Source organism: Panicum virgatum, chromosome 4N (assembly GCF_016808335.1).
Source record: "Panicum virgatum strain AP13 chromosome 4N, P.virgatum_v5, whole genome shotgun sequence".
Lineage (NCBI taxonomy): Eukaryota > Viridiplantae > Streptophyta > Magnoliopsida > Poales > Poaceae > Panicum > Panicum virgatum.
Window position 1 is genome coordinate 38,653,519 of NC_053148.1, and position 16,445 is coordinate 38,669,963.

General features: G+C 44.8%; 1 protein-coding gene and 1 pseudogene across 1 annotated transcript; one reads left to right on the forward strand and one right to left on the reverse strand.

The window, feature by feature from the left end:
- Positions 1-1,707: 1,707 nt before the first annotated feature.
- Positions 1,708-6,179, forward strand: LOC120670969 (probable LRR receptor-like serine/threonine-protein kinase At1g14390). Its single transcript, XM_039951158.1, has 7 exons — positions 1,708-3,188; positions 3,717-3,850; positions 4,588-4,831; positions 4,917-5,125; positions 5,200-5,249; positions 5,449-5,569; positions 5,660-6,179. Exons 1-7 carry the CDS (start codon positions 1,913-1,915, stop codon positions 5,903-5,905), a joined length of 2,280 nt encoding a protein of 759 aa, XP_039807092.1. The 5' UTR covers positions 1,708-1,912; the 3' UTR covers positions 5,906-6,179.
- A 72-nt stretch (positions 6,180-6,251) lies between these two features.
- LOC120670970 lies at positions 6,252-9,118 on the reverse strand (annotated as a pseudogene).
- Between the last annotated feature and the right edge of the window lie 7,327 nt (positions 9,119-16,445).

The window sequence follows — 16,445 nt, forward strand, 5'->3', positions numbered from 1 at the left end:
ATTTAAATTATTTAAAAAGCTAGACGACTAATATTATTAATTTAAATATTATTAATAATAAAACAATTAAGTTAACTATTTTATTATATTTATTTAATGACAAAATTATTTAATAGGAGTCAAATTATTTATTTATTTAAGGGTCAAAATTTTTACATATCTTAATTATTATGTATTTAAATATTTATTCATTTTGCATTTAAAATAGTTTTATATATTTCATATAAAAGTTATATATAGATAAGTTATACATAGAGTATCTTCTAATCTTTTACTCTCTACTTGTATAATGGTTTCGATCTACTAAAAATCGTTGATAAGTAAATTGATACTTGTATTGGTGCTATGTCTTAAATCGACAAGGTATTCGGATTCGAATCCGAATTGAAACTATCCGTTTTGTATTTGTATATAAGAAGGTCCATATTCGCATTCGTATCCGGATTGAAATACGGTAAAAGATGACATCCAAATCTGTATTTATTGGTATCCTATTTGAATCCATCCTTAGGCACGGCATCCGAGGTCGGCCATGCCAGCAGGTGATTCGATTTTCACTCGCAGTCGCAGGAACACGAACACTTGCATGTAGCGCCGCAGGCCACACGGTGCAGGGGGTCGACCCCGTGAAACCTCCTGTCCTGAAGGTATATGTGGCATGGGCAAGCCACCCGGCCGGCCGCCCCGACACACGGGCGGCGTCCTCCCCCGGCCTTCCGGCCGTCCGGCCTTGTGCCCCGCACCGCCCTTGGCGCCTATCACTTGACCACGCATCGCTGTCAGCGTCTCAAGGGACAAGGGTCACCACTCCAGCTGCACCGTGCTTCACTGTTTTTTTTTGGTTGCTAAACGTACTACTACTGGTTCCCATCCCATCCGGTAAAAGATAGAGAAAGGGTTGCTCCATCTTGGTCCCTCTCGACTACATTCCCGATAGGTGCGACTGCTACCCTGGACTTAATGCTGCACCTTAGAACTGTAACATCGTTTTTTTTTTCATTTCTGGCTTTACGAGGTCATTGAGAATGAGAATTTTATCTTCATTAAAATATATTATTATATCTGTGTTTTCTTTTGATGCGGTAAATGGTTAAAAAAAAGAAAGAGGTAACGTGAGTTTCACGAGGTAAGAAATCCTTTTCAAAATAGTTTGATGTCTTGCATCTTGGCTAAGAAAACAGCAACGAACAAAACAACAATATACGGTTAAACGTTCTCTGGATTACGTGCTTTTCTTTCTTGAAAACACAAATAAATAAATATGATATTCCATTTGAGAGCTGCGTAAGGATAAGTATTTTTCCCACCAACTATGCATTCAGTGCTGGGTCATAATTAATAAGGAAATCGGAGGAGCCAGTCAGTAGTTTTAACTCCCAGTCCAATAAACACAGCAGCCATCTGGCCCCGACCTGTGGGCCCAGAATACCACCCGGGCCCCGCTGCCCAGTGACACGTCCCTTCCCCCACACCACCACTTCAGTCGCTTCCGCTGTCAGGCCAGCTAGACCAGACGGGATCCGCGCCGCCGTACCACGCCGTCCACCCCGCCGCCACGTGCTCCGCGGGCCCGGTCCCCCGCCTCGCTGCCACCCGTACCCCACCCTAGCAGCCTGCCCCACGAGTCAGCGAGAGGTGGCCCCGCGCGAGGGGGGCAGAGACAAACCACAGTGGCGAGCAAGGCTGCCGCCCGCGTTAGTGCGAGTGTCCCCACCGCGAGCTCGGCTGGAAAGCACTCCCGCCGGTCGCCCATGGCCAGCGAGCACCTCTACCACCACCTGCCTCCCACGCCTCCCTCCCTCCTCCTCTCCCAACTGACGAAGTGACGACACCCCTTCCCCTCTCTCTACAGCTTCGCCATTGCCGTTTGTCCCCGTCCGCGCCGTGACAGCTGTCGGCCTGTCACCGCGCGATGGCGCGCTCCCCTTCCTCTCCGAAGGCCGCCGCCCTGCTCCTCCTCCTGCCGCTGCTGCTCCTCTGCGCGGGCGCCGCCACCCTCGCGGCGGCGCAGGCGCAGCCGCTGGCGTCGTCGCAGGCCAAGGCGCTCCTCCGCGTGCGCCGCCTGCTGGGCTACCCGCCGGCGCTCGAGCCGCTGCGGCGCGCGCCGGACCCCTGCGCGCTGCCGCCGGCGCCGTCCCTCGCCGTGGCCTGCGAGGGCGGCCAGGTCACGGCGCTCTCGGTCCGCGGCGACCGCGACCCGGGCGCCGCGCTCCCGCCCACCTTCTCCGCCGACGCGCTCTTCACCACGCTCGCCAGGCTCCCCGCGCTCGCGCGGCTCTCGCTCGTCGGGCTCGGCGCCTGGGGCCCGCTCCCGGGCGCCAAGCTCCGCCGCCTCCAGGCGCTGCAGCACCTCAACCTCAGCTCCAACTACTTCTACGGCGCCGTCCCGGCCGACCTCGCCCGGCTCTACTCGCTGCAGAGCCTCGTCCTGTCGCGGAACCGGCTCAACGGCTCCGTGCCGTCCCTCGCCGGGCTCCAGTTCCTCGAGGAGCTCGACCTCTCGCACAACCGGCTCGGGTCGGCGTTCCCGGAGGTGGGGGAGGCGGTGGCGCGGCTGGTCCTGGCCGACAACAACTTCACCGGGAAGATTCCGGCGAGGGTGAGCGCTCTGGGCCAGCTGCAGTACCTCGACGTGTCCGGGAACCGGCTGCAGGGGTGGATCCCCTCCTCCATCTTCGCGCTCCCGGCGCTGCGCTACATCAACCTCTCCCGCAACCGCCTCGCCGGGGAGCTGCCCGCGACCACGGCGTGCGCGGAGGCGCTGGCGTTCGTGGACGTCTCGGCCAACCTGCTAACCGGGGCGCGACCGGCGTGCATGCGGGGCAACTCCTCGGCGCGCACGGTGCTCGTCGCGGGCAACTGCTTCGCCGACGCCAAGCAGCAGCGGCCCAGCACGTACTGCAGCCCCGGCGCGCTGGCCGCCGTGCTGCCGCCGCCGCAGGGGGACGGTGGCGGAGGGAGGGGGAAGGGCGGCGAGATCGGGATGATCCTTGCGATTGCCGGCAGCGTCGTCGGTGGCGCATTGCTGATTGCGCTGGTGATGGTCGTGGTGCTGAGGAGGGCCAGGAGGCAGCACCCGGAGGTGAGCGTCCTGCCTAAGTCGCCGGCGGCGACGCCAGCCAGGAAATCGGACGGATGGAAGGCTCCGGCTAAGGCGACCCAGAAGATTATTACTCCTGCTGATAAGAGTAAGCGGAGAAATTCATTTGCATAATCGAATTCATCATTTCACTTTTTGTCGTGCTCTTCAATTATTAGCTAGTACATTTAAAATTAAAATGGAGCACAAGATTATGGGCACGTTACTACAAATGCATGAGTGATCCATGATTAGTGGTACAAAGGTACAGTATAGAATTGAACCACTAGTAACTTTGAACATCTAGTTGCTTTCTCTCATGCTTCCCTGCAATTGTTTTTTTTTAAGAAATTGGGAATGAAGCCTACTCACTTTAGTCAATGAATTGGGAAACTTTGCTTGATGTACTATGTGGATCTTACTTAGACTCTGAGCTTTTGAAACATGGTAGGATCTTTATTCTTTACTCCACAGTCCACAGTAGACTTTGAGAAAGTAAAAGGCTTCAAAGTCAATCAACCAAAAAAGGAGAAGAAAAACAATGAACAATGCCTTACTGACAAGTAAATTAAACTCAATAATACTAATATTTTGAGAGTTTTTATTTCACACTCTAATTTGGCCTCCATTTTGACAGGGCATGCATCGCAAGCTGCTAGGGTGAATACACTGGAAGTGCCAGCATACCGTGTGTATACACTGGAGGAGCTCAAAGAAGCAACCGACAACTTCAGTTCCTCCAACCTGATCAAGACTAGTCCTCTTGTACAGGTATGCAGTAATAGATTCCTTTAGCTTGGACTGCAGCATGGAAGGCAATGAATATACAAATAAATGTTCCACTGTTCATCGTAAAGGATGTACTGCTTACTCCACAGAATGTTTGTTTTTCAGAAGTGTGGTCGACAGGCCGCGTGAATTATATTTATCTAACTCATTTTTCACCTGATGCAGTTTTACAAAAACAATGTCTAATTTTGCTAGGATGCTATGCTACATTTTTTTTTTCAAATGGTCCACTGTAGTATCTCCACCCTGGGCTGAGTACAACTGTGTACTGCCAATTATTGTCCTGTTATGTTTGTTGCATTTTGGCCACTCTGGGCATTTGCTAAACAAAGGCTTTGGGGTGGTTATTAAACAATACCTTTCTTCCATACATTTTAACAGCCTGCATCTTTAGATTTTTAACTGTTAACTAACAGTACAAAACAAATATTTAAATGGGAGAAAATTGGATATTTTTCTGATATTTACTGTTATTTTCAGTGTCTAACTGAACCTGAGACTCAAATTCAGTTGCATAGCATGGTTCAGGATATCCAGGCTGGCAGTCATAGTGATTGATTGCAGTTTTGTCCATTTTATTCTGTGTATTATGCAAATTTTTATATTTTCAATAAGCAATTAGTGTTGGCCTTCACAGCCCTACCATCAGTAGTAAACCTTTATGCTAGAAATATTGTAAAGACTAATTTTTGTTCTTTTATGTGCCTTGCTTTTCCTAGCATTATAATGGTCAGCTTCAAGATGGTTCAAGAGTCTTGGTTAGATGCCTAAGGCTGAAGCCAAAGTACTCTCCCCAGAACCTTGTCCAATACATGGAGATTATTTCTAAACTCTGGCACCGTCATTTGGTCTGCATCATTGGTCATTGCATTTTCAGTGATCAGGAGAATCCTAATATTGCCAGCTCAGTATACCTCATTTCTGAAAGTGTAACAAATGGATCTCTAAGAAGTCATCTTACCGGTAATCACAGTGAACAATGCCATGCATGCAGTTGTACACTGAACATCTGCATGACTCCCAACTTACAGTTTGACTGCTTTTACAGAGTGGAGAAAACGTGAAATGCTGAAATGGCCACAACGAGTTTCTGCTGCCATTGGTGTTGCGAGAGGGATCCAGTTTTTGCACAATGTGACTGCTCCAGGCATAGTAAAGAATGATCTCAACATAGAAAATATCTTGTTGGACAAGACCCTCACATCGAAAATCAATGACTTTAATCTTCCAATGATTTCAACTAGCAAGAATGGCAAGGTGAGTTCAAATGATTGGTGAAGTTCCTCATTTGCCTGCCTGATAGCTAAGTTATAACTGTTTTTATCTTGCAGATCTTCTCAGAGATCCCATTTGATGTCCAGGAAGATAATGATATTGGCAGGTACGTTGTCCCTGTTACCTTGTGGAAAGAAAGTGACGTGTCCAAACTATATGCAGCAGTTATCAGTTATCTGAATAAATAGGAGTCTAGTGATTGTAGTTGTTAGGTTGCCAATCAGTTCCGTGAACAAATGAAGATATGATTAGCAGTACAATTTTCTTGAATTGAATCAACCAACGTGATTCCCTCTGCTACCTAGTGCTCATAATATCGAACAAGGTGACAAGCAAGACATCTACCAGTTCGGCCTAATTCTCCTGGAAGTGATCACAGGCAAACCGACAGATTCTCAAAGTGAACTGGAATCCCTGAAAGCACAGGTTTAACTGCAAGCTCCATTTTCAAATCACAACCAGTCTATACCTATCAACAAGATGTCTAAAAGGTTGCTTTCTTATGATGATTTGCAGCTAAGCGAGGCCCTGACTGAAGATCTGGATAGACTGAAAGACATGGCAGACCCGGCCATCCAAGGTACTTTCGCAGTGGAGTCCCTGTCCACGGTCACCGAGATTGCTCTCAACTGCACGGGCAGTGAACCGAGCGACCGGCCTTCCATCGACGACGTCCTTTGGAATCTGCAGTACTCCATGCAAGTGCAGGATGGGTGGGCGAGCAGCGAGAGCTTAGCCTTGAGCGTCAAATCGCAGGCCTGAAGAGAAGAGAAATAGAGAACGGTGCAATGCTTTTGCTTGGATCCACCGATAGCAATGAAGTTATGTGCACCATCAATCTGCCTCTTGTTTTTGTCGTGGAAGAGGGATCCTTGGTGTTCTCTATGTATATAAGGGGATTTTTTTTGCAGGTACCTTTCAGTTACCTGTAAAACTCAGGCTCTATTTAATCATCGATGCCATGAGTATGTGTTCATCAAGTGACCTGACTTGATCTAGCATGATGCATCACAAGCAGTTAACTTGAGAATTGCTATATAACTCTAATTTATGGAGTATTAAATATAATTTATAAAAAAGAAATATTTGGAGAAAATTGCATCAGAAGTTAAGCTAATTTTGACAGAGAATTAAGCAGCCAAACCAGAGTATATCCTGAAACAAATAAACACCAAGACACTGAAAACGGAGGTTCTGTTAAACATTAAACAGATAAGCAAAGGGTACATAACAGCGCACAGTTCCGCGCTGCATGGGCAAGTACTGAAAAATTCCCTAAAATCCTAGGCAAATGCTTCTTTATTGTTACGCGAGTTCATCAATCGCTCAGGCGTCCGGACTTGGCGCGACAACTGCAGGCGCAGGATCGGCAGAGGCTTGGGATCGCTGCAGAACCACAATGGCTTCACTGACTTTGGCCCGGAGAGCCTCCGGCGACTCCAGCAGGTGTAGGATCTCCAACTTGTCCATCTCGAGCAGCATCCCTGTCACCTTGCCGGCTTGTTCAGGATCGAGCTGCTCCACCAGCGGGTACAGCTTGTTGCCCAGCATCTGCACAAGAAAAAGGTCAATCTAGGATCTCAAGTTGCTGCTCATGGTCGACAATTCGACATGCCAACGATGGAAGGGAATCATATGTTTACCTGCTGTTGGTCTGCCGGGCTAGCGGAAGCTAGAGCACCAGTAAGGCTGCTGCCATCCTGTTGCGGAGAGGGCATCGCACTTGGGAAGCCCTGCCCCTGAGGCAGCATTGCAGGGTAAGCCCCGTTCCTGGCATTCGGCATGTACCTGACGCCCTGGTTGGCGTTTGGGCGGATCATCATCTGTGCACGGGACGCCAGCAGTATTAGCACAAGAAACAGTGTGAAATCCCAGACATGGTTTGATGCAGGGTGCCATGGCAAGTTGTGAGGATTAAAAGTTTAAACCGTATTGGTAAAAACTGATGAATGGGTAACATGAACAGACAAAAACGCTACCTGCTGCTGCCGATACATTTGGGGCGACATTGCTCCATGACGAGCACCCATCCTCTGGCCAGGATGCATCGGCCTCTGCATGTTGTGTGGCATCATAACTGGAGCGCCAGGACCCATTCCTGAGACCAAGTGTTGCGGAAATCCAAAGACAGCAGCCTGCGGAGGGAATTGCCCAGGTGCAGGGTGACCAAAGTAAACCTGCTGGGGCGCAGCATACGGAGCAGCTGCCATGGCTAGGCTACGTTGAGCAAAATGCGCCTAGAGAAAAAGAGTTCAACATCATTGCGCGCTCATGGTAACATTAATAGCATTTTGAACTAAACAATGAACAACGGCATATGCAAATATATATATATTCTTTAGATTCAGTAGCAGATAATAAATAAATACAAAAAGTAAGGATAGTGTCATCTTAATCAACATTAGCATGCAAAATACACAACTGGCTTCTCCAGTGTTAGGGCTTTCCAGCATTTATATAATTGAAAGATGCCAGCAATCCTAAACATGTTCAGAAAGGGGAAAGTCAAAGATTTAGAAATAAAGACACGTATAGTCATGCTAGAGAAGTGAGTATAGTAGGAAAAATAAACACCAATCCTAAATGTGAAAATGTCACTTGCATAAAAGAAAAGAAAAGAAAGAAAAGGGTCGGCACACAGTCACGCACCGTTAGCATTGCTCTTCTTTGGTCCTTAGGTTGATGCAAACCAACATATAGTGGTTTGTTTGCAACCATCTTACCATTCATTGTATTAATCTGGCATGTAACATTAATTAGGAGTATGTCAGTAGAAACATCAAAGATTAGAGACCATTCTAACAAATGATTAAAGAGTCAGAATCAGATGTCAACTTACAGCACTATGGCCAGCTTCAGCAGTCGTAAATGACACAAAGCCGGAACCCTTGCTCCTTCCTTTAGAATCAACCATAACCTAAAGAGTTGTCAAAAACAAACATGATGAATACTAACGCTAGCTATAGAATGTGTGTTCTTTTGTCCCTTATAAATGAAAAAAGAAGACCAAAACAACCATAGAATAATTACCGTGCATGATGTTATCTCACCAAATTCTTCAAACAACTTCTTCAGCTCTTCATTACTGATACTATCATCAATATTCTTCAAGTACAAATTAATCCCTTGAGGTTTCTCAACTTTACCATAGCTTCCTTGCTGAAACTTCGCTCGTAACTCAGCCTGTCTTTCTGCTTTTTTCTGAGCCCTTCCAACATATAAGACCTTGTCGTCCATAGATTTTCCCTTGAGCTTCTGAACTGCTTCGGCAGCATATTCTGGTTTCTCAAAATTTACAAAACCAAAACATTTTGAGGCACCATCAGAGTGTCTCATGACTACAGCACTAGTAATTTCACCAAAAGGTGCAAACTGCTGGCGTAAATCATCGTCAGTGAACTCAGTTGGCAAGTTCTTTATATACACATTAGTGAACTTGACTTCTCTATTCTGGCGGCGCATGTGTAGGCCCACAAAGATCTTCCTCCCATCTGCAAGCATCCCATTAAGCTGATTGATTGATTGCATCTTGAGCGGATTCCTCACTCTCATACTGTACAAAACCATATCCTTTTGACTGACCAGTGGATGGATCCGTAGCAACTTTGCATGATAGGATGGTGCCAAAGGATGAAAACATGTCATACAAATTCTTGCTGTCAATGCTAGCTTCAAGATTTTTAACAAATACATTAGCACGTCCACTCTTCCGCATGCTTGGATCCTTGTTTGAGAACATAAGTCTGATGTTCTTTCCATTCAAGGGAGCAAAATTCAAAGCATCGAGTGCACGGACAGCTGAAAGCATGGAATACCAAGTTATGACAATAAACTAAATAATTTAAGCTCAAAATCATATGAAAGCAGCTACGTAGAAATATATATTGGTCACTGGTCAGTCTCACTCTACGCTCAATGTTGGAATTGAATAAATAGTCGATCATACTAATCAATATTGATATTCCCTGAAACAGAATTATTACATGGTAATGTACAACTAGCCTATCCTTTTAACCATGTTGCATGCCTGAACATGTACGTATATGGATATGCAAATGTCAGACCTGTGAATTTGTCTGATCACAACCTAGACAAAAGACAACCTACTACCATGAGTAATCAATTTAACTGATGAGGATCAATTATCCAAACACTTTAACCTAGATTAATCATCACATGAACACAAACCTTCCCATCTATCTTAATGAGAAAAGCATTGAGACCAATATCTAAGGTGTGATTAAAACCATAGAAATCCCCTTTTAATACAACATCACATGGAACCCTAGCTAAGAACCAAACAACCAGATGCTACCGCCAGAGATTCTAATAAGGTTCGCAGCAAAGACGCTTACCCTCCTGGCGCGAGTGGAAATTGACGTAGCCGTATCCGAGCGAGGCGCCGCTGACGGTGTCCCGGCAGACGCGCACGGTCGCAACGGGCGCGACCTGGCTGAATGAAAGGATCGGTAGCGCGCTTTAGTCAAAGAGAGGGAGAGAGTGAATTAGGCAAACTAAAAACTTAGACCTATGGCTCCAACTATTTACACAAAATTAAATTAAAATATACTATCTAGATGTGCAACTATAGTTGTTCTAGTGTGAAATCCCTATCTCAAAAGAGTTTAGCAACCTATAGCCTTTCCTATCAAAAAACTACTCTATAAAAGTAAAGGCATACAAATTGCTAGTATGAAATGCAGAAGCTTAAAGAGAAGAATAGGAGAAAGCAAACTCTTGACGCGGGTGTTTATCCCGTAGTTCGGTTAGCCACAAAGGCACACCTACATCCACATTGTTGTAGCACTCACTAAGAGTATTGCTACTCGGCCACCAAGTCTCTTCCGTGAACACAATCACGGTCACATTGGCCCCGGGTTCCACTAAGGAGCTTCTCCACAAAGGATGGGGGTCTCCACGTCCCCCGCACAAAGTTGTCATCGCCGCTCCACACCAAGTCAGAGGGTCGATGACGTGCCGGCGAGCCTTCAAAGCACCAAGGTGCCGGCGCACCGAATTCTTCTTTTGGTTCACTAAAGAACCTCAGCACAAAGGCACTTGGCCTTGCAATCTCACTCACTAAGAGCTAATCCTCTACACAACACTCTCAAAGTGTGCTAAGAGCTAAGGATATGAGTGCTAAGCTCTTGGATGGTTTGGAGATGTTCTTGGGTGTGTTTGTGACTTCCTTGAACTCCAACAAACTCCAAATGGTCGGGGGATGGCATATATATAGGCTTTCAAGTCGAACTAGCCGTTACCCAACTTTCTGCGCATGCACCAGTGTATTCGAAAGTATAGCACCGGTGCATCCGGTCACTCTGCGCCATGGGGTAGCCGTTGGGTCTCTGACAGCTGACGTGGTGTCACCGGATAGACCGGTGCCTAGTCACAGGTGCAACTGGTGCAACTCTTCTCTCTTGCAACTGCCACGGCATTACACCGGTGCTTCCTCCGGTGCACCACCGGTTCAACCGGTGCTGAATATCTTCGTCTTGGCCACTTGACATGCTCTCTGATGCATGACATGGTGCTTGCACCGGTGCATCAATCTTGGCACCACCGGTGCATCCGGTGCCACTGACTTGCTGGCACCAGCACTGCATATTGCTCCGGTGCTATGGCACTGGTGCATCCGAGCCCCACCGGATAGACCGGTGTTGACTCACTGGTTCAACCGGTGCAACTGATTCTTGTAGAACTCGTCCAATTTTTTTATTTCTTTGAGTTCTTTCTTCGTGTTTTGCTTTGCTTGGCCTTTTTGCTTCATCCCTGAGATCTATTAATGTTTACTTGACAAACGCATTAGTCCCATTGATTGCATTGTTACTCAATCACCAAAATCACAAAACAATGGCTTAATGAGACCATTTTCCCTACAATCTCCTCTTTTTTGGTGATTGATGACAACACAATCAAAGCAAGCATAAATTTACAAAAATTGATAAATTGATACCAATTGAAAACCACTTACACTTGCTTGGATGTTTACCATCATCCAATGATGACTTGGTCTCCCCCTAAATCCATTATCCCTCTTTGTTTCTCCCTATTTTCTTCTTTTTTCTCCCCCTTTGGAATCAAAGTTGCTCCCCCTTGGGAAGATAATCATTTTCACCTTATTTTGATCCAAATTCAAATTTCTCCCCATTTAGAATCAAATCACCTAAAAAGGTTTGGCAAACAAAATAGCTCAAAGGGAAAAAGTTAATAGCTTAGGGAGTTAGTTCCATGAATCATGATCCAAGTGTATGATATTAATGAAGATACCAATTGAGTGATTACTAAGATGGATCACATAATCATGAAACTAGCATGACATGAGCTAAACTTTTCACAAAGTGTGTACACTAAATTGATAATGTGAAACTCAAGTGCACAACTAGTCATTTGAATGAGAAAGCTTAGATCATTTCATGCACGGAGGTAGCTCTAAAAAGCATAGAATTGATAAGAATACCAATTGAAGGGGTTATAGACCATGCATACCTCCGGGGGACCTTGTTACCTTGCATGTACCAATTTGAAGGTGAGTTGTCATGATGTCAATTGAAATTGAATACCAATTGAAAGTCTTTGAATTGAAGAACACTTGGTACATCAAGATGAGTATGAGCACATAATTTATGAACTAGGATATGGAAGTTTTGTTCAACAGATCATGGCACACTATGAGACTACAAAAGATGAGCTTGAAAACATGTTAGTCTCAAAATCACAAACCATATGATGAACTCTCCCTAAATGTGTGCATTTAGTGTTTGAATCACTAATCAAATGTATGCACATGGTTTATGACAATAATGGGAAGTTTACCCTATAACTTGTGTTCATGGTACAAAAATGAAACACATACCTCATGAAGTCCATGTACCATGAAAAGTAATCTTGTGTAGCTTTCTACACACTTATCAAACCATGTAGGTTGCTCATGGGTTAGAGTCATGACACAAACAACCCACCATATATAATACTAGGTGATGCAATGCAAACAATCTAGTAAGGGTAATGGAGCTACATTCATGAATTGAAATCGAGCTACCATTACTTTATAGGGGACTTGGGCAACAAATATCCAAGATGTGAGTTTGGCTTCTTAACTTGAATCCTTCATCTTCTAGGTAGCCAAGCCTACAAATCCCCCTAAGTCATTTTTGGGCTTCATGTCTCTTTTGGAACCCACACCATTTGAGGCCCCTTCATGTTGGTGATGACATCCTTAGGCACCCAAATAGAGTAAATACAACTCCTTTCTTGCTTTCCAACCTTGTGAGTAACCATCTTGCCATTTGTCTTCTTTTTGATCACATAGGAGGTGCTATGGCTTTTGTTCTTCCGGTTGGGTTTGGTGTAGATGAGAGAGCTCTTGATTGTGAGCTTCTTCTTATTCTTCTTATCCGAAAGCTTCTTCCTTGGTTGAGAACACTTGTTGGACTTGTGGCTTTTATGATGGCACTTTAAGCAAGTCATGGTGTACCCCTTCTCAAACTTCTTCATCATGTCTTCACGGTTATCTTGAGAAGGTTGTACATTGCTTTCTATGCCTTTGCCCTTCAACCTAGCCAAGTCTTTCATGAGCTTTTTGTACTTCTTTCTTGAGCTCATCATTTTTCCTTGGCAATGAGATCATCACAAGATTCTACAACAACATCCTTAAAGTATTTCTCATTGCAAGGGTTAGATTTATCAAAGTAAGAAGTTGAAGCATGATTAGTGTTATTAATGCTCTCAATTTTTAACTTGAGCACTTCATGCTCTTCGCTAAGCAATTTAAATTTGCATAACAAATTTTCATAATTTGTAGCGAAGATAGCATTAAAATCATTAAGAGCATTAAGATTTTCAATTTCATTTATTTGCTTCTTGATTACTTTTTGGTGCTCATGAATAAGTTCAAGAAGTTCTTCATATGAAGGAGAATCGGAGACATCATCACTTACATTGCTATCTATACCTTTGGTCATGAGGCAAGTGTTGGATGATGATCCCATGTTAGTGCGGGTGGTGAATTTCTTATTTGATTCATCACTTGAGTTAGCACTTGATTCTTCACTATCACTAACCCATTCACCAAAGATGGCAAATGACTCATGCTTGGGCTTCTTCTCCTTCTTTTGTTGCTTTTTCTTCTTGAACCTTCTCTCAACCTTCATTTGTTGGTGATGAAACCCATCTTTGAGGAAGACCAAATATCCCATTGAGTTGATTTCTTATAAGCATTTGTTCATCTTCTTGACTTGCATGTAGTGGTTGGGGTCCATTGGCTCTTTTTCATCACTTGAGGAGTTTGAGCATGCCTTCTCTTCTTCCTCTTCACTTGAGCTATCCTTGGTGGCCATCTTCTTCAACTTTTTGACTTGCTTGCATGCAAGTGCATTATGTGTTGGTGAAGAAGGTGGCGCACTTGGCTTGATGTCATGCCGTAGCTCATGGGCGATCACCTTGTTTAAGACTTGATTTGGTGTCAAGGTGTTGATCTCTTTCTCATAAAGAATTGTGATCAACAAATCATATTCCGGTCTTCGAAGTGAATGAAGGATCTTGCGAACGAGCTCCAAATCATCAATTTTCTTCACATCTAAAGAGTTAATCTCATTCACAAAAATATTCAACCGTGAGTACATAGTTTCGGCATTTTCATGATCAAGTTGCTTGAAACTATTAAGTTTATCAATGAGAACATAATATTTTTCATTTACAACATCTTTAGTTCCTTCATGATTCTCACTAATAGTTTTCCATCATTTCTTAGTATTTTTATAAGCAAACACACGGTTGAACATATTATCACCAAGAGAGTTTAGGATAACACATTTGGCTATAGCATTATATTGCTTCTCTTGTTGACTATTGCCCTTCATTCCTTCACTAGTTACCCTCCAAATATTTAGGCCTTTTACTTGGAGGTGAGATTGTATTAGGATCATCCATCATTGGAAGTCCGTGCCATCAAAACGTGGAGGAGGTCCTAGAGAATCCATCCATTCCCCTAAAAGAGCTAACTCACTAGGCGGTGAAGCCTAACCGATCAAGTGAGCTGGTAAACACAAATCGCCAATAGAATTGGTTTTTTTGTGAGAGAAGTGAGTTCTGGCTCTGATACCAATTGAAAGGACCGGTAGCACGCTCTAGCCTAAGAAGAGGAGGGGGTGAATTAGGCAACCTAAAAACTTAGACCTATGGGTCCAACTATTTGCACAAAATTAAACTAAAATATGCTATCTAGATGTGCAACTATGGTTGTTCTAGTGTGAAATTCCTATTCCAATAGAGTTTAGCAACCTATAGCCTTTTCTATCAAGAAACTACTCTATGAAAGTAAAGGCACACAAATTGCTAGTATAAAATGCGGAAGCTTAAAGAGAGGGATATGAGAAAGCAAACTCTTGACGCGGGTGTTTATCCCGTGGTTCGGTTAGCCACAAAGGCACACCTACATCCATGTTGTTGTAGCACTCACTAAGAGTATTGCTACTCGGCCACCAAGTCACTTCCGTGAATACAATCACGGTCACTTTGGCCCCGGGTTCCACTAAGGAGCTTCTCCACAAAGAATGGGGTCTCCACGTCCCCCGCACAACGTTGTCGTCGCCGCTCCACACCAAGTCGGAGGGTCGATGATGTGCCGGCGAGCCTTCAAAACTCCAAGATGCCGGCGCACCGAATTTTTCTTTTGGTTCACTAAAGAACCTCAGCACAAAGGCACTTGGCCTTGCAATCTCACTCACTAAGAGCTAATTCTCTACACAACACTCTCAAAGTTTTCTAAGGGCTAAGGATATGAGTGCTAAGCTCTTGGATAGCTTGGAGATGTTCTTGGGTGTGTTTGTGACTTCCTTAAACTCCAGCAAACTCCAAATGGCCGAAGGATAGCATATATATAGGCCTCCAAGTCGAACTAGCCGTTTAAAGTCGTTACCCAACTTTCTGCGCATGCACCAGTGTATCCGAAGGTATAGCACCGGTGCATCCGGTCACTCTGCGCCATGAGGTAGCCGTTGGGTCTCTGACAGCTGATGTGGTGTCACCGGATAGACCGATGTCTTGTCACAAATGCAATCGGTGCAACTCTTCTCTCTTGCAACTGCCACGACATTACACCGGTGCTTTCTCCGGTGCACCATCGGTTCAACTGGTGCTGAAGATCTTCGTCTTGGCCACTTGACATGCTCTCTGATGCATGACATGGTGCTTGCACCGGTGCATCAATTTTGGCACCATCGGTGCATCCGGTACCACTGACTTGCTAGCACCAGCACTGCGTATTGCTCCGGTGTTATGGCACCAGTGCATCCGAGCCCCACCGGAGGTGCTGGCTCACCGGTTCAACCGTTGCGACTGATTTTTGTAGAACTCGTCCAATTCTTTATTTCTTTGAGTTCTTTCTTCGTGTTTTGCTTTGTTTGGCCTTTTTGCTTCATTCCTGGGATTTATTAATGTTTACTTGACAAACGCATTAGTCCCATTGATTACGTTGTTACTCAATCACTAAAATCACAAAACAATGGGTTAATGAGGTTTTTTTCCCTACACTGAAGAATTCGATCAGCAGCGGCTCGTCCATGCTTGCAGCTAGATCGCCGACGTACAGCGACGCCACAGCAGCTGCCGCCGGCGCTGCCATTGTCGTCGTCCGGCGAGGTTCCTCTGCCGCGCTCGCCACCCGAATCTTGTTCGCCGTCTGCGAATTATTGGCTTTGTTTGTTTCGCTTGGTGTTTCTCTCTCTTTTATTTACACAATGAATTGGGCGGCGCGGCGGGTGGAATTAGAATCAGATCATGGCAGGAGTCCGGGGCGCGTTGGACTCGGATTCAGATCAGGCGGCGCGGGCGCTTTTTTCATTTTTATATTTAAAAAAACAAAATTTCAAAAATATATGCCGAATAGGAAAATTTTCAAAAATGGGTGCATGTCGCCCCCCTAATGGGCGATAGGGTGCCTGTCGCCCATCCAGTTGGCGACATGACCTAAATGTAAAAACAAAGGTCCTGGCGCCTAAGGCGCATTAAACAGTGAACTTGTAAAATTGATATAAAATCGTAGAAAAATAAAAAAATATAAACTCAACTGTTCTGGATTCTATGAAATAAGATCTACAACTTTTGTTACATAAAGTTTTCAGTTGATAAATGTATCTTATCTATTTTAAATACCAGTTTAATGCACTTTTATTTAAATCTCAAGATCCACCCTTTGGATGCATGTCATCTTTGGCCAGAGTGTTGCATATGGTGAGCATAGGCTTGTACAAAATTGGTAGGCCCAGAAAACATTTCTAGAATAAATTTTATAATTAGATCT

Excerpts from the sequence above, each read along its gene's own strand:
- LOC120670969 (XM_039951158.1), top strand. The coding sequence starts at position 1,913 with ATGGCGCGCTCCCCTTCCTCTCCGAAGGCCGCCGCCCTGCTCCTCCTC. Across the intron at positions 5,250-5,448 it reads GAAGATAATGATATTGGCAG|TGCTCATAATATCGAACAAG; the intron begins GTACGTTGTCCC and ends TCTGCTACCTAG. Across the intron at positions 5,570-5,659 it reads TGGAATCCCTGAAAGCACAG|CTAAGCGAGGCCCTGACTGA; the intron begins GTTTAACTGCAA and ends GATGATTTGCAG.